Below are 23985 nucleotides of genomic sequence, written 5' to 3' on the forward strand. Positions count from 1 at the left end.
ATGACGTCATCAGGCGGCGCCGCTTCAGCGCTGTAATTCAACAGGAGAAAGGTTTGTTTGAAAACGTTAACACAGATATAAACCGATTTAAAGTTAAAGTTCTAAAGTTTTAGGGTTTTATACGATGCTATATTATGTTCTACTGTTGGAAATATTATTTTAACCTTTTATACAACTATTATAGTATTTTTGTAGTACTATTTATTCTCAGTAACCGAAGGCTGTTGTTTGAATTAACAGAGAAGTGTATAATAAGTGTTTTAATGAAACTTTTCACCTGATTTCTTTTTGTTAATTACTCTCATATAAAGAAAACATTGAAGCAAGTGTTGAAGATAAGTTATTTTTGTTTCTGTTTATTGATTTATTTATTTAAAACAGGATAAAGTGTCCAAACGCAGAGAAAAACTCCTGCTGAAGCGACTGATCTCCACACTGTTATAAAGATGGCGTTTATTAAAGAGGAGAGTGAAGATGTGAAGATTGAAGAAACATTTACAGTCAAACAGGAAGATCCGCAGAAACAAATAGGTTGGTTTTCATTCTCAAAGACCGACTCAGTCATTTGATCCTCATTAAGATATATTTTAATAATAAGAATACTAAATTAAATCCATCTTGCAGTCCTGCACATAAGCACTTATTGAAAGACAGGAGTGGGTTTATTTTGTTACTTGTTCTTTTTTTACTTGTCTTTTGTCATTATTTTATGTATCATTAGTCTCCCATTTCTCTACCTTCTTGAGGTTATTGCTTTTCTTGTTCTGCTGTTTTTGTAAAGCATCCTCGAGCACTGACGCTATATATATATATATATATATATATATATATATATATATATATATATATATATATATATATAAACTATATTAAAAAAGTTTAAGTGACGATATTTGACCTACAGTATTCTCAAGATATCTGCTATTACAGTGATAGTGTTGGCTTAGTACTTTCTATTTGCATATGTCATATTGATCACAATTCTTCTTTATGGGGTTAAACTTGTTTCTAGTTCTAACAGATAGTGTCTGAGTTAGAATAACATCAATATTATAATAACTAAATACCAGGGCAATTGAGTTTAAACAGGGTTTCCACTGGGGTCTTAAATTCTAAAATCAAAATTTTAGGCCATAAAAAGTCTTTAAACTTTTTAATAAAAAAAGGCCATATTAACTATCATAATGTTTTAATTATTTTTCTTACAATAACATTTGTTTAAATGTGCTTCATGTATTCACTGCTCAGGACACTAACCTGGACAGATCGTTGTGCATAGATTTAGCTTATTATAGTTTTTAAAACTTTTAAAAACTTGTTCATTTTTTATTTTAAAGAAAGTTTATTTTGGAAAAAAGTTTGTGGATACAAGTAAAGCTTGCTTGTTTTTACACAATATTTAAAATATTTTGCTAAGAAATGTCTAAAATTTTTATTAATTTATTATTGTATTATTAAATGTTTTAAATTATAATATTTTTTTATAGGGCAAACAAAAATATTTTCCATCTGGGTCATTTGAAAAATTCTTTAGCCCTTTATGAGTCTAAAAATTCAGTCATAACGATCTTAAAAATATCTTTAAAAGTTTTACATTTTGCTTGGTGAAACCTGAAAGACCCTGGTTAAAAGTATGTCAAAAAATGTTAATTTCTCTTTGTTTGCCAAATTGTGTATTGTAACAAAAATTTTATAAAGACAGCAATTGCACTCTGCATAATTGTTTCTTTGGTGTTTTAGTCGCTGGTCAAATCTGTAAAATTGGTTTTGACCTATTAAGTTGTTTAAATAATGTTTTACCACAAAAGGAGCACTGTATATAAAAAATAGAGCTCACCAATACTTTTATCAGATCATAAAACACATTGAACATTTGAAACACCTAAAACAAACAGACAAAAAGAAAGCAGCTTATGCCTCTCAACTATGGCGAGTCTTTTTTCCCTACAGTGCAATCTGGGAACTATAAATGAATGTTGTATGATTGTCTTAACATGCACTGCAGCCAAAAATAAATATAACTCTAACCACTGCTAAGATAGATACGCTGATTCTTGATGTCTGTGTCTCTAAAGTGATTCAGATGCTTAATGTGTTTTAATATAACACCACAGCTGAGGTCCATTTTCTTGAAAAACGCTGAATTTGGTTTCTGATATGATAAACCATCAATTACACATAATTTGCACAGTAAAGGTGTTCATCAGTGCTTAATCATCACTTAATTAATCATTTCATTGTCTCATTAACTTTAACTCTGCTGCTGAGTAAATTTTGCTTTATTTAGAGAGGGACCAAATATTCTCTGAACTGAGTAAATTTTACTCTGAGGATTTTGCTGTGAATTTATAAATGGGTTGATGGAAATGTCATGATGCACATGACTTTTGAAATATATGCATAAAAACATGCGCATAACTGAGTAGGATAAACTTTTTTTTCGATTAAAAAAGATAAACTTGCGTAAACTACTCAAGCATTTTTACTTAACAAATTCCAGTATGAGCATTAAAAAAAGTTTGTTATATGAGATCTTATGATAGGGCAGCTCGATTATGGGAAAAATTATAATCACGATTATTTTGGTCATTATTGTAATCACGATTATCAGTTGAAGTCATTATTCACCCTCCTGTACAAATTTTTTTTATATAAAAATATTTTCCAAATGATGTTTAACAAATTCAGGAATTTTTCACAGTATTTCCTATAATATTTTTTCTTCTGGAGAAAGGCTTATTTGTTTTATTTCAGCTAGAATAAAAGCAGTTTTTAATATTTTGAAACCTATTTTAAGGTCAATATTATTAGCCCCCTTGAGCAATATACATTTTTGATTGTCTGCAGAAGAAACTACTGTTTTGCAAAGACTTGCCGAAATACCCTAAATAAGCCTTTGAATGTCACTCCAAGCTGAATGTTAGTATCTTAAAAAATATCTGGTAAAATAAAATGTACTGTCATCATAGGAAAGATAAAAGAAATCTGTTATTAGAGATGAGATATTAAATCTATTATGTTTAAAAATGGGTTGAAAATAAATCTTTCCATTAAACAGAAATTGGGGTTAAAGGGTCATTAATAATTGAGAAGGGCTAATAATTCTGACTTTAACTATGAAATAATCTTTAAGCATCTTCACTGTAAGAAAAAAACTTCAGCTACAAAAGTCCTGCAGTCAAGAGCAGTGAGGGATTTTCTCAGGCGGCAGCAGGAATATCGCACGCTGTCACTTTAAGAATAGTGCGGCTCTGATATGGTTTCTCTTTCACGTGTCTTTTGATTCTCAACTTGTTTGTTTAATACACAAATGAGGGTTAATATGAATAATCACAAAACACAGCACTCTGACACAAGTGTGCATGTATTTGACCATTAAAGCGCTCGCATTAAGATGGCGTTAGATGTGTGTGCTCTGCTCGTCTCCGAGGCTAAGCACGTACACACACAGAAGCATGCAGTCTCGTTTGTGCTTTTTTAAAACATGATTTAAACGTACATCAATGAATGATGCGCATCCCATGCTGCAAACGTTACATTACAGCACATGCTTTTAGTCATTTTCACGTGGAACCGAGCTTTGCAGAGCAACAAATGTGTACAACTGGAAAGGGGGCTGTATGTGATGCAATAATCATTTATCTCGATTAATGTATTTTCATAATTATTAGAAGCTAAAATCGAAATTGGATTTTCGATTAATTATACAGCCCTATCATATGATGATGAAAATGAGTGTGAATGGACATCCTTGATTCATTGGATAGAAAAGCTGATTTATATACACATATTATATACATATTTTTATGCAATATTCCAGTTTTGCAAATAAATTTAATTCACATTTTTGGATGGAAACATAGCTATTGCCTACATTTCAGTCACACAAAGAAGTCGTGTACGAGTCATGTACTAGAATGGCTTGTCCTTTAATGAATATTGAGCTTAAATTCACAGACCTTCGACAGGGACATGTACTGTAACTAGATGAATTCTTATTCTAAAAACTATATTTAGCACTGCTTACATTCTTATTATTCAAATATTTTATATTCAGTCTTCAATTTTTCCACAACACACATATTGAATAACAAATTACCATGAACATAGCTACAGACATACTCATACCCCATAAAGAAAAAGAGAAAAATAAATTAAATTAATAAATCAATCAAAAATAAAACAAATTAGTAAATTAGGGATAAACTCTCACTTAGGATATAATAACCCCTGAGCGTTCAATGTGGGATAGGAAAGGCTGCCAAACCTCATGAAACTTTTTTTGTAGAGCCTTGGATGGTGTAATTAAGGTGCTTGAGTTATAATAGAGAATAGTTAAGGGCAGACAAATTAAATTCCAATTTATTTTCTATCCATTTCAATTCATTAGAACTGCAAAGTGTGATTGAAAAGAGAATTCCCTGAAATGTATTAGGGGATATTTTTATTAAACACTTAACTAAAATGTATATGCCACTAAAGTCACGTATAAATGAAATAAACAATTTATAAAACTAAAGTAAGTAAAAAAATTTTGAATGCATCAAGTAAACATAAAACTGGAACACAGTGCTCTAATATGCAGTAAACTATTAGAAACTTAAGTGTCCAAAATCAGGGCTTGAAATTTGCGACCATTTTGGTTGCATTTGTGCCCAAAATTTTATAGGACCTCAAAATATATTTGGGAGTAGTTGTGCGAAAATTGTTGTTGTGCAACCAGTTTTCACAGCAAAATGTTCACCACATGCTTGGATTTAGGAGGCATTCATGCATTAAGCATCTTTGCACCTAAAAACACCAAACGCAGTGCTCAGGAGTGGTTTAAAACAGTTGATATCTCAACTTGCTGCTGTTACAACAACAGATCCTTCCATTTTATGTCCCATTCCTCATAAAATAGACAGAGATAGACGGAAGCTTGTTAATGTTATCCAGTGTAGTTTGCCTTGAATCAAGAGGTTTCGGTTGAGAACGCAGTGCTGCTAATTCATCTGTGTGTTGTCTTGTTAAGTGATAATGCAAGTTTGTAGTGTTTCTTGAATATTTTAAGATAGATTTGCAAAGCTTGCAAATGGCATTTTTTGTCTAATTCAGTTCTCTGGTATAGTGTTAAATCCAAAATGCAGCCACACATCAGCTCTAAAAGCTGGCGGCGCCTTTATATTTTCCACCATGCTCACTCTTGATTACTTCTGATACCGTACTACTTAGCGTTTTGTTGGTAGCGAGTTAGCGACATCTACTTGAGCAGAGGAGGAGGTTGTTTGGCATAACTTGCATCGATATTTCAGGTTGGACTATCGATACACTATCGTTAAAAGAAATTATCGCTATAGTTAGATATATCAATATTTTTGCACAGCCCCACTCGAAAAGCTAAACGGTCCAAAATTGGGTGCAAAACACAATTTAATTGCCTCCTAAAATTAAATTGTGTGTGTCGAGACTAGGCGATATTGAAAATAAATAACTGAAAAATTGTACATTGTCCCAATTAGGAGCATACACATTGGCCCGGACCACAGACATGTTAAAAGTTTGGATTATTATGTATCTGCCATTTTATCCAACACATTTGACTCCATAACAAACTGTACATTCTTATGTATGAGTACAGTAATAGTAGTGCTATTGAAGTTTGAATAATATATTTGTGTATAGCCTCCTCTATTAAGTTTAGAATAGTCTTTTTTTAACAGATGTGTCTCCTGTAAATATACAATATCAGATTTTAACTTGTTAAGATATGCAAACACCTTATTTCGTTTCACTGGGTGATTTAGCCCCCTCTCCAACTGGTAAAGTTTGTCTTTACTCCACCTACTTTATGGAGGGCTGTCAAAAACATTTATCAGAAGCATCCGAAAGGTATCTGTGGGTTTTGTATGTGGGGGGATGTGTGGGGGAGAGAGCAAAGAAAAAAAGGGGTGATCGCACATACACTTATAAACATGAAACAACACAATATTGAAACTTTGCATGTTAACTTGCACACACTTACAGCTACTCCCATTCTTACGCCCCATTCACACAGGGTTTTAGCGTCAACGCTTGACTGAAGGTGTGTCTGAAGTTGGGGCTGAATCAATTGTCATAGAAGCGTCAGCTAATAAAATTCAGTCAGCAATAGGCCACTGTCTAGCTGGTGTATTTGCATACAACGATCTGATTGGTAGACGCTTCCGTCTGCGCTTGAAAAGTTGAGCTAGTCAGTAATGCAGTTCGGCAACGCCTGATGTCACCCATTCAAAGTGAAGCCCTGTGTGAATGGGGCGTTAACTAGCTGACCATATGGGACCTCACGTAAAAAAAAAAAAAAAAACATTTGAACAGCTCTTGATTTTTTTACTACAAAGCTTCCCCATTATTGACTAAATATACTTGAGAACTAGAAATAACAACAACAAACGTGCTAAAGTGGTAATTTAAAAGTTAAACAAAGAGTGACATTAACATTTGTATTGTCTTTGACAGGAAAGTGTACTTTCATGATTGCCTTCATTTCAATGGCTTTCTTCAAAATATCCTCTTTTTCAGAAAAGTAGTGGCTTTTTACAAAGGCGCGTGTCGGTTTCTTGTCGTCCACTGGTTTGCTGCGTAGAGTGTAGTGTGGCCCAATCTAGAAGTGGAGTCTTTTCAAGGTTTATGGTATCTTTCAGGAGGCCGGCTACAAATTTTGTCACGCGTCTGCCATGCTCCCGTCCTTCAGTAACTTCTGTAATGCAGAGATATGAGTGGCAAGACCTCTCCTCAAGATCCACGCTTCGGTCTCTCAGCAGAGCCAACTCCTTTTTCACGATACTACATTCTTTTTCCAGAGTAGTAAGAGAGTAGATGCAGCTTGCACTTCGGGGTTAGCATAAGCATGGAGGCTAGTAACGGATTCCGCTTCCCTACAGTTGCTTCGGCCTTTACTCATTCTGATTTAAGTTCAATTACGCTCAAACCAGCTAGACTCCGACACTTATAAATGCTTATTTTCCGGTATAGGTAGGTTTAAGGTAATAGTATTTAGGATAAGAGCAATATTAAATGAAATTTTAAGTTTCATATGAGGACCTCAACAGATTGCGTCTTTACATGGTGCAGCTCCAACCGGAAGTCCAAAACAAACAATATAACCATAATCACAATGAAATGCAAAACCCTCAGCACTTATAACTCAAATGAAAGTGAAAGGAAAAAAAAATGCAAATGATTTTAGGCCAGCAGATTCATCAGATTTGAGTATGGGGAAAAATAATAATGATAAAAATAGTACAAGGAGAAAACAAAACAAGAGAAGCAAAATGAGAATTGGGGTAAAGAAAACAAAAACTTTTGCTTATCAACGGAGCGGAGGGGTCAAGGGAAATGAGAGGGGAATGGTGAATGTGGAGGTGTGGATGTAAAGGTTGAGGGCGTCGTCAAACCCAGCTGGTGAGTAGCAGCCACGGGTGCCTAACAGGAATCTCTGACACTGTCGACTGCGTAATGAAGGCTTTCTGCAGCTGACTCCATGTCAGCAAGATGAATCGGTAAATTGATTTTGTTTAGGACACACTGCACTGAAGTCTTTGGTTATGCACTCGTTCACAGACGTCACGAACACTTCAGTATCAAGACAGCGGTCTTTGCTCTGTTGCTTCAATACATACTTTAGCTTTTTGTTTCTCACAGCGAGTCGTTAAGTTTACACTGCTCAACTCTACCTGGTGTCTACTCGTTTCCCTGCACTGTTACAGTTCAGTCAACTTCTCTTTCTTCTACACACCACATAATGCTGCCCTCTTCAACTCTCCTCCTCCTCCTTTATACTCTCACCCATTTCCTTTTTGTCATCCCATGGGTGGAGACAAATTAAACAATGTTGACTGTCATCACAGAAAACACCAACAATCATAAATGCATGATTATATGCTGTTATGGCTTTGCAATAAAAAAAATTGTTGTTATAATCAGGGCTTTACTTTAAAGGGCCATGAAACCCCCTCGTTTCAGCAGGGTGTTTTCACACCTCTACTTTGGAAAAAGTCAGACAAGTGGGCGTGTCCAGCTCTGTTTAGAGGGGAGTGTCGGAGGAGCTAAAGTGGGAGGGTGTGGGAGTGTCTATTTGGGCACGCACGAGTTTCAGAGTCAAAATACACAGACAGGAGAAAGTGATGGTGTTTAACCTACGTGGACATCTGTAGTCGAATTATTTGCCAAATTATTAAATGGTGGACTTTAACTGCAGTTTGGCTCTTTCATTCAGGGAATTCATTCATGCCCCTCGCGACAAACAAGATATTTGATTCGAGGATCTGCTCTAAGCGTGTATTTTTCATGCAATGTTTGATACCGCACGGCGAATGAGAGAAAAAAAACCTACGCATTTCCCGGAAACTTAGATGCACACGGCAGGTAGCGTCAGAAAGTGTGTTATTCCGATCACAAAATGTGGTAAAAACCCTACATGAGGTAAAAGTTTGGTTGTGGTGCTAAGATGTTTACACTTGGTGCAATAGTTAACTTAGTTCGATACGAACAAACTGAATAAACAAAGAGCACTGGTCGCTCACTTACCAAATCTGTAGAGACAGGACAATCACCAGCAACTAGAGCCGCGTCTTTATGAAGAGAAGACTACAAGCGAATCAGGATCTCAGCGTTTGCAGATGAGAACAGCTCTCAGGTAAACAATAATCCTCCTTAGACAAGTAAGTTATTGTTGTCGAGCGTCGCGTACACTATTAATCCACACGTGACTCCAGATGAGCTCTCACAGAGAGAAAATGAAAACAAAACTTAACTGCAGCAAACTATAAAAGCAACACTTCACGCTTATTTTGCCAACACAACGTGGCGTCTCTGTCGTGTAAACACGGTGACACTAATGAATATTAATGAAGTTGCACAATAGAGCGCGCTGATTGATTTGAGCCAAGCCTTACTCATGCATTAATGCAACACACTGTAAGACGTAATAAGACACACTCTGGCACAGACGCCCAGTCTGCACGCTGGAATACACGCTATTATGTCATGACCGTGACGAATCTTTAAAAATTTGTTTCAAACCGGAAGTACGAAATTGCTTGAAATAACGCAAAAACAACCAATTTACACTTTTTAGTGAAATATAGGTGTCCTAATAGTGTTTTTAGCAGTGTGGGACACATATACGACTGTCAACAGCTCAAAAAATGTGTTTTGGTGTTTCGTGACCCTTTAACACCAGCCAACCCTCCAAATGCGGGTAGATTTCAGCTTTGGCGGGTTAGACAGACAATCCCACTAGCCACTTTGGCTGGTTGAAAATAATTTTTTAAATTGTAGTTTTCCTAAAAGCGGGGTCCGGCAATACAAGGATGCCCCAATACGGGTGCCAATGTGATCTTAGAATCAAGAAGTAAAATAATTGTGATCATGCGAGCAGAAGAAAGCAAGTGAATACCGAATGAGAGGATGTTGATCACCCGCGCTACCAGCTGATGTGATGCACGCGACTGCTTAAAACGCGTGCGCGCAACTGCTTAACGCGTGCGCGCTCCCGAATCGTGAAGCAACCCTGTTCAATCGGTTCTCTTTCAAATAAACTAGACAAAAAGTGATGAACATGCACCCACAGTCCTGATGCTTTTAAGGGCTTAAAATTTCACTTTGAAAACTTCAATTTCACTTTGCTTTCACTTTGAACAGATTATTAAATGGCCTAAAGTTAACTGTGGGCATGTGATCATCCTTTCATTATCACATACGGTATGTTTCACCTGCTTTCATTTGCTTACGGTTTTATTTGCTTTTATTTTTGTTAAAATGGTTTAATTATTATTATTTCATAGATTCGAAAGCCACAACAGATTACCATGCATAATTTTGATACATGACAATAGTTATTTTTTAAAAGTCAACTGCTTTTCTTTCTTTTTAAAGAAATGTTTTGTTAAACAAAAAGTATTGTATACAGCTATATTTTGCTTGTTTTGACACATTAAAAATTTGTGGCTAAGAAATAATTATTGTTTCGTGTGGTTATAGAGATAAATTTGGTACATTGTTAATTTTGAGCTCTAAAAAAAGTCATGTGAAATAAAAACTAATTGCAGTATAACACTATGAAACCATGACTCCTTTGCTCATGCTCATTGAGCAAACTCAAACTCGACACACAAAAAGTGAAATTAATGAGGACGCATGTGGACATAACACAAAATTTAAATCAAGTAATTTTAGCATGTCACCATCAAATTTATGCATATAAAATATATTTTCCCAACAACAAAATTGTGGCTAGTAACATTGGAAAACAACTAGCCACAGTGGCGGGTGATTAAAAAAGTTAAGGTAAAGCTCTGGTCATAATAGAGGCCAATGGAAAAATTGCAGCTATGAATATAACGAAAATGGAGTAAATTTGCCCAAAGTGTATTGAGTTTTTTTTTTTTTTTTTTTTTCAAAGCATTTTCCCAGAGTATGTCAAAATAAGATGTCCCCTAATATCAGTCTGTTCCCCTTCGGTTGGGGAACTCCAGTGCTATTAAGTGGATTTGATGTTAAAATCCATGTATGGGAGGATTCGGTTCAGAAGCCGCTTGTCTGAAAGAGTATTGAACGGGCCAATGAAAGCAATGAATTGGCAGCGTAAGCTTGCGCAGGTGTGCTGCATTGCCAATTAACTGAGCATATAAGCACACCTGGCGCCAGCAAACGCCATCCTTTTCGCTTCAGAGACTTTTCTGATCGAGTTCAGGGGGGTACTCTTGCTGAGCTACAGCGATGTCGCGTGAACGAGTGTCTCCCGGTCCAGAGCGAGTCCACGCAGCGGCAGACAGTCGAGCTGGGTTTCTCCCTTGCCTGGCGTCCCTTTGGGTCTAGTCCTCCAGAGCGGTGCGTATTGTTGCAAGTTTTCCTAAAAGAGCAACACAGTCGTGCAGCACGTCCTTTTCAGGATGGCGCTCTGACTGTGCGTTTCTGGATGCTGTGGGTTTCTGTCCTCGGATGATGGCCACGGGCACTGCGTTACATGCTCCAGCATGTTAATGCGCTGCTCGTGGGCAGTTCGTGTCGTCAATGCGATGCTATGACTGTTGCGCAGTAAAGATCGCGGCTAGCCTTTGCAAAAGGGCAAACCACCCCAGTTGTCCCCTGCTTTGCAGCGGGCACTCGGGCAGATCTGAGGTTTCAACGAGAGATAATCCGTCGCCCACTGGCCCGCGGACCTCTCGCTCCTCCAAGCGCTCCATCTAAGCTTCAGGCTAGGGAAGCGATCTGTCTAACTGATGGTAGCCCTTACGCTCGATGACAACGGAGACCAGACATCCACGGCGGCATCGGAGGGTGGGCTTTCATTGTCCGATGATGATCCAGACCCGTTCGCCCCCTTCAGGCAGGTGAGCTCTGTCAAAGCGGATCCTGAAACGAACATGTTAGCCATGCTTTCCCGGGCTGCTTCGGCTGTGGGTTGGAGATGGTTTATCCCCCAGCTCAACGGCCGGACCGACTAGAGGGGCGTTCCCTTCTTCCAGGAGATACACAGTAGGCTCACGCGGACTTGAAGGGCACTTTTTTTCCCTCCACCCTCACCACTCTTGATGGTGGAGCGGCCAGGGGGTATGTGGCGATTCCTCAGGTTGAGTGTGCGATGTCGGTTAATCCACGCGGCGCCTCTTCTTGGCGGGGTCCGCCTCGTCTCCCATCCAAAGCCTGTAAGTTTTCTGCTCCCTCGGAGCTAGAGCTTACAAAGCTGCGGACCAGGCCGCCTTGCATGCAATAGCCATCTATCAGCACTACCAAGCGCAGGCGCTGGCCGAGCTGCACAAGGGTGGGTCTAACCCAGGCATATGAGCTTCGCACCGCAGCCGACTAAGCTCTTCGGACTACAAAGTCCGCTGCATGTTCTTTGGGGAGGACGATGTCCACACTAGTGGTCCAGGAGCGCCAATAACTGACTAAAACTTGGCTGATATGCGCAAAGTTGACAAAGTCCACTTTCTTGACTTGCCCATATGCCAAGCTGGTCGGCGACACTGTCTGCGATTTCACCCAGGAATTCAAGGCGGTGAGAGAGCAGTCTGATGGGTGATGTCTTATCGGCGGGTCCGTAAGCCCGCTCCACCCGCCGTGCCATCCATACCTGCTCCTTGCCGAAGGCGCCCGCCTACGAGAGCTGCACCACCCCCGCACACGCCTCAGGCGAGGCGAGCATGTCGAGCACCTCGGAAGCAGGCAGCCCCCCCCCTGCCCAGAACGCCGCTAAGTCCGGCAACGGACCACGTAGCGTCCCTGGGACAGGTCATCCGGAGAAGAGGGAACTTGCTCTTTCCCCACTGGAGGGCGGGGTCCCATTTCCAACGGCACCTTTTACTGCCATGAAATGAAAGGGCACTTGACAGCCCGAAATCTGCCAGTCTGAGACACTGTGCTCTCTAGCTCGCTGGTTCGGTGCGCTCCGCCAGTGGCTCACGAGCGCTGCAAGCCCTGCCAGTCTGCAGCTCAAAGGGTCTACATGCTCCACCAGCAGCTCACGGGTGCTGGGGGGGCTGTCTCCCTTCTCCCAGCCCCCAAGCCCCCTTTCCAGAGTCAGGGTGCGGAGCCAGAGCGAATCGCTCTCCTCCAGCTCTTCTTTGGGACCCTCACGCTCCCCGGATCAGCACACCCGCTCCGCGCTGCCCCTCCGTTGGTACGTCAGCGTATGTCAGCTCTGCCTGCCTGGTTAGCGCAGGCCTGCCCCTCGCGGTGGCTCATACGCACGATCAGACTCGGCTACAAGCTTCAGTTCTCGAAACGGCCTCCCAAGTTCACGGGCGTGTATTTCACCAGGGTCAATCCTCCTGGCGAAGGGTGCAATCGAGCCAGTTCCTCCAGCCGAGATGGAGAGCGGGTTTTACAGCCCGTACTTCATCGTACCCAAAAAGAGCGGTGGGTCACGGCCAATATTAGATCTGCGCGTTTTGAACCGCTGCCTTCGCAAGCTATCGTTCAGAATGCTCACGCAGAAGCGCATCCTCCAATGCGTTCATCCTCAGGATTGGTTTGCAGCTATAGATCTGAAGGACGCGTATTTTCATGTCTCTTTTCTTCCGTGCCACTGTCAGTTCCTGTGGTTTGCGTTCGAAGGTCAAGCATGGCAATACAAGGTCCTCCCCTTCGGGCTCTCTCTGTCTCCGCGGGTCTTCAAACTCGTGGAGGATGCCTTAGTGCCCCTTCGGCTTGTGGGCATCCGCATACTCCATTATCTCGACGCTGGCTGATTTTAGCCCACTCACGGGAGCAATTGACTATGCACAGAGAAGAGGTGCTCCGGCATCTTCGCCTATTGGGGTTGCAGGTCAACTGGGAAAAGAGCAAACTCGCCCCGGTGCAGAGGATCTCTTTTTTCGGGATGGAGCTGGACTCGGTCACCATGGTAGCGCGCCTCTCCGGAAAGCGCGCTCGCCTGTTGCTGAACTGTCTGAGGGAGCTAGACAGCAAAGTAGTGGTCCCACTGAAATGCTTTCAGAGGCTCCTGGGGCATATGACATCCGCTGCTCGGACTGCTCCATATGAGACCACTTCAGCACTGGCTTCTAGATCGAGTTCCAAGACGCGCATGGCATGCGGGCACACACCCAGCCTCTGTTACTTCGCTGTGTCGCCGCACCCACAGCCTCTGGAACGATCCCTCGTTCCTGCAGGCCGGTGTGCCTCTGGGGCAGGAGTCCAGTCATGTTGTTGTCTCAACAGATGCTTCCAACACAGGCTAGGGAGCTGTGTGTTGCAGGCATGCAGCTGCGGGCCTGTGGAAAGGTGCCCAGCTGCATTGGCATATTAATCGCCTAGAGCTGTTGGCAGTGTTCCTTGCTCTCCACCGGTTTTCTCCAGTGTTGGAACAGCAACACGTGCTGGTCAGGATGGACAGTACGGCAGCGGCAGCGTATATCAACCGCATGGGGGGTATGCGCTCTCGCCGCATGTCTCAGCTCGCCCGCCGTCTGCTCCTCTGGAGTCACCCACGGCTGAAATCGCTGCGTGCCATTCACATCCCAGGTATGCTCAACCGTGCAGCCGATGCGCTCTCACGGCAGCAGATTCACTCTGGAGAATGTAGACTCCACCCCGAGTCTGTTCTGCTGATATGGGCGCGATTCGGGGAGGCCCAGATCGGTCTGTTTGTCTCCTCCGAGAACGCTCATTGCCAGTTGTTCTATTCCCTGACCGAGGGCACTCTCGGCATGGATCCACTGGCCCACAGCTGGCCTTGGGGCACACGCAAGTATGCGTTTCCCCCAGTGAGCCTACTCGCGCAGCTATTATGCAAGGTCAGGGAGGACGAGGAGCAGGTTCTGCTAGTTGAGCCCCTCTGGCCCAACCGGACCTGAATATCAGAGCTCTCCCTCCTCGCGACAGCCCTCCCCAGGCAGATCCCTTTAAGAGAGGACCTACTTTCTTAGGGACAGGGCACCATCTGGCACTCTTCCCCCGATCTCTGGAACCTCCACGTGTGGTCCCTAGACGAGAGGAAGACTTGGGTAACCTGCCGTCTGCGGCCCCCTACGCCCTGAAGTGGAGTCTATTCACTGAATGGTGTGTCTCTCGCAGAGAAGATCCCCGAACTTGCCAGATCAGTGTTGTGCTCTCTTTCCTTCAAGAGAAGCTCGATAGCAGGCTGTCGCCCTCCACTTTCAAGGTTTACGTTGCCACCATCTCCGCTCTCCACGACGCGGTGGCTGGCGGCACCGTGGGAAAGCATAACTTCATCATCCGGTTCCTCAGAGGTGCTAGGCGAATTAATCCAACTCGCCCCCCTCTCATGCCCTCTTGGGATCTCTCCCTCGTCCTCACGAGCCTGCGTTCAGATCCCTTCAAGCCACTCGATTCAGTATCCTTAAGATTTCTGTCCTTGAAGACAGCTCTGCTGGTCGCGTTGGCCTCCATTAAGAGGGTCGGGGACCTGGAGGCATTTTCGGTCAGTGAGCCTGGAATTCGGGCCGGATTTTTCTCATGTTATCCTGAGACCCCGCCCGGGTTATGTGCCCAAGGTTCCTACCACTCCCTTAGAGATCAGGTAGTAACCCTGCAAGCGCTGCCCCCGGAGGAGGCAGACCCGGCCCTTTCCTTACTCTGTCCAGTTCGCACCCTGCGCATTTATGTAGACCGTACTCAGTACTTTAGATCCTCTGAGCAGCTCTTTGTCTGTTATGGCAGACGGCAGCAGGGAAGTGCTGTGTCCAAACAAAGATTATCCCACTGGATTGTGGAGGCCATTTCATTTTGTTGGGATTTTTTGATGGCATTAGCCATTTCCCTGCGTGTTCAATGAGAGTCAGGAGAGGTTTTCTTTAATGCAAAAGTATTAGCCATTTAATGAATACAATTGAATAATTCGATAGATACAGAGCTCCGCGTTGGAGGTGTCCCTCACGTATGTCCAGGCCATCTTCAACAACAACTCTTTCCTTCCAACCACTTTTATACACATGTGTAAACAACTGGTGTTCTAGGAATTGGCCGGGTGTGGTCCTTTATGTTCTGTATTATCTGGCCTTGGCACCACAGACCCTGGCCCCTCTTGACGTACATACATGAACATGACACAGCTAAATTACATACATAAACATGACACAACTATATAACATACATGGGCATAACACAGCTACATTCATAGAAAGAAATGAAAGAGCTACAATTAATAAGTAATAAATTTCTAACAATGTGCTTATTTGAGCAGAGGTCAGCCGCGTCCCCCGGAGTGCGTGCGCACTCTACTCGGAGCATTGCATCCTATTGGGCGCATGCACGCGGCGCCTCTTTAACAGACATTTGTAGAGCTGCGGGCTGGGCGACACCCAACACATTTGCAAGGTTTTACAATTTGCGAGTGGAGCCGGTTTCCTCAAGGGTATTGGGTAACCCTTGGTGATTGAGGAAACAACTCGGTGGGGTGTTGTAACACGCTTGCGGTGCCTTTTTTCCCTAACACTGAGAGATGTGCACTTTCCCGTCTGTCAGTAAAAGTTCCCCGTTCGGTGAGCCCTGCAGATTTGCCCGAGGCCCCCAGCACTGACTCAGCGGAGGAGTCACTACGTTAGCTCTGCCCACTGGTCAGCCCGCATTTTTGGGTATAGGTGCCGGCTATGTGTGATCCCCTCTGGCGATCCCATAAGCTTATTCCGCCACGGTTAAGTCCCCCCCCCGGTAGACCCGTGCCTTCCCTATCCGCTAACCACCTTCTTATGCGCCGTCCCCCTCCTTAGGGTTAGTCCATATGTAATTCCATTTTGCCTCCCTATTGGGTGCGGATGGTCTCCGCAGTGTCCCCCCTACCGGGATTGCACGCTTCCCAACGTACTGTCGTATTTCTTAGAATTATCTAGATGCTAGCGACTCCCAAAAAAATATACCTATTCCGTAAAGCTTCTTTTGAAGTGGGGATAAGTTAGGGCCAAGGGCACGTTGGAGGACCGTGCCTTCCATGATTTGGGTACGTCACGCTTGCCTGACTGTAAGGTGCAGTCATTATGGCGCATTCAATGGCTCCCATACGTGGATTTTAACATCAAATCCACTTATAGCACTGGAGTTCCCCAACCGAAGGGGAACGTTCGAGGTTACAGAAGTAACCCTTCGTTCCCCGAGGAGGGGAACGGAAGTGCTATACTCCGTCGCCATAATGACTGTCCCTTAGCTGTTTAAAAGTCTCTTCAGCTTAAAAAGGATGGCGTTTGCTGGCTTAAGCTGCCAATTCATTGCTTTCATTGGCCCGTTCAATACTCTTTCAGACGAGCGGCTTCTGAACCGAATCTGCGTTGCATTGTGTTGCGTTGCCATTATCTTGGAGTTTCAGATTAACCATGGTCAAATATGCATATAACTCCCTTCCCATCTTGCCTATGGGCTTGTCTCCCTTTCAGTGCTGCTTAGGCTACCAGCCCCCTCTGCAGACTGATTTCACGAGGCCGCCATTTTAAAAGCAAAATCGAGGCTGCTTTGGGAAAAAAAAGGAAGTATCCCCTGGAGTCACACAGGAACATTGTGTACCTAGCTGTATATCTTAATCACAGCCATTTTTGGTGGGCACCAGTGAACACTATGCCAAATCAGCACTGTTTAAGAGCACACTCAGTGGCACTTAAATGTTAGCGGGAAATGAATGTTTTTAAAACTTCAGTACCGGGACTACACTAATACAGACAACACGAGGGGTGTGCTACAGAGGACTGCAATGTTTTATCGCTCACCCGGTTACATAGGCTGAAGCAAGGAATGGTCCCCACTGTGTTTACCTGGTGCCATGAACTGAATCCTAGGAGGACACTTAAGCGTATTATTCTTAAAGAGATTGTAATTTAGTTTGATACCTAACCTGCTTTTAATTGTTTAAATTAAACTGAACTGAATGATATTAAAGTGATGTTTACACCATTTGCATTTTGAAATCGCAGCAACAGCTGGAGGTTTGTAGTCCACAGCATGTTGTTGCAATGTTTACTGTGCTGATCCTATACTTAAGTTTTTTTTCTCACCCCAGCCTAGCTGTCGTTCTTTAAAATGGTGGCCTTATGAAAAAAAGTTTACTCTCTTCCCAAGAACCAGATGACATTGTTCCTTCATGCATTCATTCATTCAGAGATGCCTCTAGACGTGGAGTATCACCAGAAAAGGGCTGGCAATAAGACTAAAGCGTCTGCCCCCTCTATACATGTGTGGTCAGATAGTCTGGTTGTTTTCCAAAGACTTTGCTCTCAGACTTTCCTCCCATAAATTGGGACCCAAATTCATTGGACCATTTACCATTATCAAGGTGCTCAGTCCAGTGTTGGTACAACTTAAATTAAGCTCCAAGTTTAAAAACATTCATCCATTTTTTTTCAAGATCCACTGTTTCTTGTAGGATTTTTACCAGCTGTGGCGGCAGGCCTTTTTTTTTACACGTCTAACGTTATTTCAGTGGCAAATGTCGCAAGCGCAGTATTACAAGTTAAGATCGCATTTATGTAATAGCCTGCAAGCTTGTATCCAAATCTCTTTGCTTGTGCACCGATTTCCTCTGCTCATGCACAAAACTTTCTTGCACGCCCCCCAAATATTTGCTGCTCAAGCGCAGATCTTCTTGTGCACTCTCAAATAATTGCTGCAGAAGTGCGATTTATTGCGTTTATGTAACAAGTGTCTCCAACATTTATTACATTTGCTAGGAATATTTATGAATGTATTCTTAAATAAACCAATTCTTCTCTCCCCCTTGCAGCCCTTAACCTCTGCTCCTCTGCCTCCCAGGCTGGTTTAGGGTGCACTTACATACACAGTGCACTGGCTTCTGGATGTGAGGAGGATAGGTAGATAAGTTATCAATATCAAGTAGACAGGAAGTCCAGAGGACAGATGTTGGATTCCGGCTCTGAATTTTCTGGACCGCTTACTCATTGATCAGTTTCATCAGGTCCATAGTGAGTCTTAAGGGAATGCCAGGGGGTGTTCTTAAGGGAGGGGTACTGTCACCGTATGTCACGTGTTTGTTCTCTCCTCCTGTTTTGGGTTACAGATTATTTCGTCATCTGCTTTTATTTGTTTCTCTTTTTCCTGTTTATACCACATCATTTCCCTTCATGTTTGTGAGAATGTTTTCAATTGTTTGTGGACAAATTATTTTTTTACTTACCCTGTATTTGTTTTCAGGACTACTGGTGAGCCAGTGTCTGTTTTTTTTTTTCCCCCATGGCAATTCCTCAGCGCTCACCCAACCGCTTGTTTACTTTGATATTTGCTTTTTCCAGGACTCACTCCTCAATAAAGACTTGTTGTTTTTTCTGCATTTGAGTTCACTCTATTTATTTATTTTTTACTCTTGACACATGTATTTTCTTTCTTGTTTGTGTTTAAAGGTCTTTAGATTTTGGAATGATGTCTAGCTTTTGAGGCTGTTTTGTTCTACTTCACTATGTCAGAAAGGTCCTAATTAGAAGATTTCTTGATTGTGAATGTGTGGTAGTAATCAGGTCTGGGTGTGGCCAGAAAACTTGAAGCCAGTGTGATAAATTAAAGTGGTTTTAATGGGGAAAAACATTTTCACACAAGGCTATGTAGTTCAAAGTGTTAGAATTCTGCATTACATTTCTTACATGCAGATTACTAAACCAGAGAACATTTGTCATTTAAAGGTGCAGATATAAGGCTTTATGCAGATGTGTCTGTAAGGCAAATATTCACAGAGATTCAGCTGTTTTTTTTTCCTGACAGGTTTACCAGTCAGGCACAGAATAAGAAAGCATTCCCTATCTGCTTTACAAGTTTTACAAAAACATGTTGCTTTGTTGTGATTACAAGTATATACAACAAAAAAAAAAAAACTGGCCATTTACAGTTTTCAAATTTATGTCTCATCAATATGACCAAAATGATCTGGGATTAATCATTTAAGAATCTGCTTAAATGTGTTTGTGTGTAATGGACCCCAGGAGGTTGAAATGAAAAGATCAATCTAAATATGGTCTGCTGTTTTTACATTTAATCTGCATCAAAATTAAGGTGATTCAATGAGAGTTTTAATGATTTACTAAAAACTGAACTTTTTTATTTCAGACCTAATTAAAGAGTATGAGAGGAGTAAAGAGGAGGAACATCATGTCAAAATTGAAGACAAAACTCATTTAGAGACTGATGGTATTTTAAAAGTGAGAGACAAGAGTTGTTTTACCTGCACTCAGTGTGGAAAGAGTTTGTCAAGCAAAAGCAAACTGAAGATTCACATGATGATTCACACTGGAGAAAAACCATTCACATGCACCCAGTGTGGGAAGAGTTTCAGCCAATCATCATACCTTAATGAACACATGATGATCCACATAGGAGAGAAACCATTCACATGTACTCAGTGTGGGAAGAGTTTCAGCAAATCATCATCGCTTTATAGACACATAAAGATCCACACCGGAGAAAAACCATTCATATGCACTCTGTGTGGGAAGAGTTTCAGCCAATCATCATCCCTTAATCTACACATGAGGATCCACACTGGAGAGAAACCATTCACATGCACTCAGTGTGGGAAGAGTTTCAACCAATCATCAAACCTTTATCTACACATGAGGATCCACACTGGAGAGAAACCCTTCACTTGCACTCTGTGTGGGAAGAGTTTCCGCCAATCATCATCCCTTAATCTACACATGAGGATCCACACTGGAGAGAAACCATTCACTTGCACTCTGTGTGGGAAGAATTTCATCCACTCATCACACCTTAATCAACACATGATGATTCACACTGGAGAGAAACCATTCACATGCACTCAGTGTGGGAAGAGTTTCAGGATATCATCATCGCTTTGTAGACACATGATGACCCACACGATAGAAAAACCATTCACATGCACTCAGTGTGGGAAGAGTTTCAGCCAATCATCATACCTTAATAAACACATGAGGATCCACACTAGAGAGAAACCATTCACTTGCACTCAGTGTGGGAAGAGTTTCAGCCAATCATCACACCTTAATCTACACATGATGATTCACACTGGAGAGAAACCATTCACATGCACTCAGTGTGGGAAGAGTTTCATGATATCATCATCGCTTTGTAGACACATGATGACCCACACGATAGAAAAACCATTCACATGCGCTCAGTGTGGGAAGAGTTTCAGCCAATCATCATATCTTAATAAACACATGAGGATCCACACTGGAGAGAGTCCATTCACATGTTCTCATTGTGGAAAGAGTTTCAGCCACTTATCACATTGTAATAAACACATGAAAATCTCTCGGTGTGAGAGAGTATGTGTGCTTGGAGCAGAGTTGAAACGGCACCAGAGGATTCACACTGGAGAAAAACCGTACAAGTGTTCACAGTGCAGCAAAAGGTTTACTCACTCAGGAACCTTGAAAACACATGAGAGGATTCACACTGGAGAGAAACCGTAGACATAATCAGTGTCTTCAGTTTCACTCATTCTGGGCAGCTTCAGAGACACATGGGATGGTTTCTGGTATGGTGTCGACAGTGTAGCAGCCTAGAAAGAGCACTACCATACACACAGGCATTAATCCCTCTTTTTACATCATATATGATAACCTAAACCATATTTATATAACATGGAGGGGGACAAAAACAAAAAGGCTAAGACAAAACAAACATTGAAACCTGAAAAAAATGGAAATCCACAGATGAAAAATCTGAGACAGACGGAATAGCTGATGTGGCCTGTCAGCTTGCATTGCAGCAATACATACAGACATCAAAACTTTCCGGATGGATATAAAATCCGATTTAACCACCTTCCAAGATTCTCTCGCAAAAGACGTGAAAATGGAACTAAGTAACTTTAAATAAGAAGTCTATCAAAAACTTTATGGCCTCATTACGGACCTTAACACAACGGCAGAAAAGGTCAACGAAGCGGAGCAGCGAGTTGGAGAATTTAAGAAGAACGTTGCTGAGATGAAAGAAATGCTCAAATCATCCAAATTCAAGAAAATTTACAAGAGAAACTGTAAAATCTAGAAACACGCTCCGTAGCAATAATATTCGGATTTTTGGCATCCCGGAAGGAAGCGAAGGGAATAATATCCAAGACTTGATGGAAACGATTATTATAATGGCGCTGTTATTTGATGAATTGGACCTTAAAATCCAACAGTGTCACCGGGCACTCGGACCAAAACCACCTGCTGACGCACAGCCTAGATCAGCAGTGGTATTCTTCCTGGAATACAAAACAATGAACCTGGGGCCTCATGTATCAACACAAAAACCTAAAAACTTTGCTTTACTAATGATGAAATTAATGTGGGAATGTGTGCAGATCCACCCCAACTTCATGCCTGGCGTATGCACATTTCTTGTGTGTGTTTGTTTTATTTCCATTGGTGACTCCTAGAGGCAGTTGTGCTAAATTGCTCTCTACAAAGTGTCTTTGAGCCGTGCAATGGCAGCTGTATGAGACAGGTTCATCTGCATGTCTAGCAGGTATATAAGTGTAACATATATGCTGGAGATAAACATTTCGTTCAACATTCCATGAAAATGATCTGGTTTCAATTTCCGGGGCAATTTAGGTCATTCGGTGACAAAAAGTCTGGCCTAAAAAAATTCCTGCTGACAAGTAACGAGTTTGGGACGTTCCACAGAACAGTCCTGAAGTACTCTCTGCCGACTTAAAAGGGACATGGCAGATATCTCTCTCTGTTCGTATATGTTTTATAGTCCCGTATAGAAAAATTCTGAAAGAAAAGGGGATTAAGTTTTAAACACCACCGCCGGCGAAACTTAAAATCTTTCTGGAAAACAGGGCGGTCATGTACATTTCAATGACGGGGCATCAAGAGATCTGAAAGAAAAAGGACTGATAAACAGTAAAGAAACTATTATAGGAATCTCTGGGAAAGTGAAACAAAGACTTTGGCAAAAGGTTGGAGTGACATCAAAGAAAAGTTAGGAAAAACATCAAGCGAACATCAAGGAAAAGCTATGTTAATTTCCATGGGTCAACACTAGCTCCATTTGAAAGAAGGGTAAAATCTGACAGATCCTAACAAAGAACTCTGAGAGGCTGGTAAAAATTCTTGACTTGATTCACAGATGATGGACATTTAAATCATTTGAAGGAAGAATAGTATTTAACCGAACTGACCAACGTCACAAGATGAACGATTAAAGCACACCAAGACTCGAGTCACTGAGTAACATACTGGTAGGAAGACATAAAGGGATTCTAATTTATACACCTAAAATCCCTTGCTGTAATTAGAAACATTTAACTTGAAAACCTAGCCAGAAATCCAAGAATATGTTTTTGCCAGATATGGGTGCTGAATATATTCGTTAATTTTTTTTGTGCAATAGGCACAGCAAGGAGAAGGGGCCCTTTAGAGAAGGAAGACTTTCCCCTCACATTAAGAAGTTATTTTAGACTTTAAGGTTTGAAGACCTTTTTCATTATGTTTTTTTTTATTTTTTATTTTTTTATGTGGTTTAAGATATTCATAAATTCGATTAAAAGAAGCAAACTTGTGGCTAAAATGAAAAGAGAAAAGCAATAGATAATCTTCTGGCAAAAGACACATCTTTGATACAGAACATAAGAAATTAGAAAAAATGGGTTTTAAGGTTTTCTTTTCCTCATATAACAATGGTCATGAATAAGGAGTAATTAATCTCAACATTAATCTCAAATAAAATCAACTTCCAATTAATATCGGTTACATTTTACAATAAGGTTCATTAGTTATATACAACTTAAACTCTAACATTGTATTTTCTGCTACAAACATTTCTATAAAGTCACTTTCTTTGTCATTTAATAAGAAATATTCCCGTAATAACCTGAATGACATTTTCTATTTGTTTTTAAATAAAATCCATACATCTACTTTTCTTTTTTCAAAATGTAAAAAAATATTCCCTACTTTGCCATATTACATTCTTTACAATTGTTATACATAAATTAAAAACAGTCATATTGCAACCTTTAACATCGTAACCAAATAAAAAATTTTTCTCCCATTCTTTTTGAGTCATGTTCTCATTATATTTTTCAATTCTTTCACCCCATTCTTGTGGTATTGCTCTTTTTAAATCCTCAAGCTGTTTTACAAGTGTTCCTTTCCCCTCATTCACTTCATTTTCAGATAACATGTCTTCAATTTATCATTTATCACCTCATAGAGCACGTCCTTCACTTGCCTAATTCCAGCTTGCCACCATTTTTTATAATATATTACATTTTCATCTTTCGTGATATTCATGTTTAAAAACAAAGGTTGTTCTAACAGCTGGTTTCTTCCTTTAGGTACAATGAGCATATTTTCTAAAAAGTTTCCCCAAGCTTCTAAAAGCTCTTCATAAAATGTTGGTATACCTGTCCACATTTCTTTTTTTGTTTTCATAGATAATACACTACATCCCTTATTTACTCGACCACATTTCTTTAAAAAAATAGTGCATGACATTTTTCCACACTGCTTTAATCTTAACATCTACAAAACATTTTACCAATTTTGTCCTTAATGTTTTCACCCTTAAAAGTGGGTCTAAAAGCCC

The 23985-nt window shown here is 41.2% G+C and overlaps 3 protein-coding genes and 1 long non-coding RNA gene across 8 annotated transcripts in view; all 4 read left to right on the forward strand.

The window, feature by feature from the left end:
• Window positions 1-23450, forward strand: LOC137490860 (uncharacterized). Of its 2 annotated transcripts, XM_087248723.2 has the most exons (4): window positions 1-51; window positions 382-531; window positions 19522-19940; window positions 20025-23450. In XM_087248723.2, exons 2-4 carry the CDS (start codon window positions 447-449, stop codon window positions 20865-20867), a joined length of 1347 nt encoding a protein of 448 aa, XP_087104849.1. In that variant the 5' UTR covers window positions 1-51; window positions 382-446; the 3' UTR covers window positions 20868-23450. The 2 variants fall into 2 exon arrangements, with proteins under 2 accessions (XP_087104849.1, XP_087104848.1); XM_087248722.2 differs by having other exon boundaries at window positions 19522-23450.
• Window positions 1-23985, forward strand: part of LOC796311 (zinc finger MYM-type protein 1) — an 854498-nt gene that overhangs the window by 238865 nt on the left and 591648 nt on the right. The gene's annotated exons all lie outside the window — the stretch shown is intronic.
• Window positions 1-23985, forward strand: part of wu:fe14d05 — a 312007-nt gene that overhangs the window by 84108 nt on the left and 203914 nt on the right. The gene's annotated exons all lie outside the window — the stretch shown is intronic.
• Window positions 9193-23985, forward strand: part of LOC147844971 (zinc finger MYM-type protein 1-like) — a 108351-nt gene continuing 93558 nt past the window's right edge. The window contains exon 1 of the mRNA XM_088650337.1: window positions 9193-9410. The gene's annotated coding sequence lies outside the window, so the exon portion shown is untranslated. The remainder of the gene's footprint in view (window positions 9411-23985) is intronic.

Source organism: Danio rerio, chromosome 4 (assembly GCF_052040795.2).
Source record: "Danio rerio strain M-AB ecotype USA chromosome 4, GRCz13ab, whole genome shotgun sequence".
Classification (NCBI taxonomy): Eukaryota; Metazoa; Chordata; class Actinopteri; order Cypriniformes; family Danionidae; genus Danio; species Danio rerio.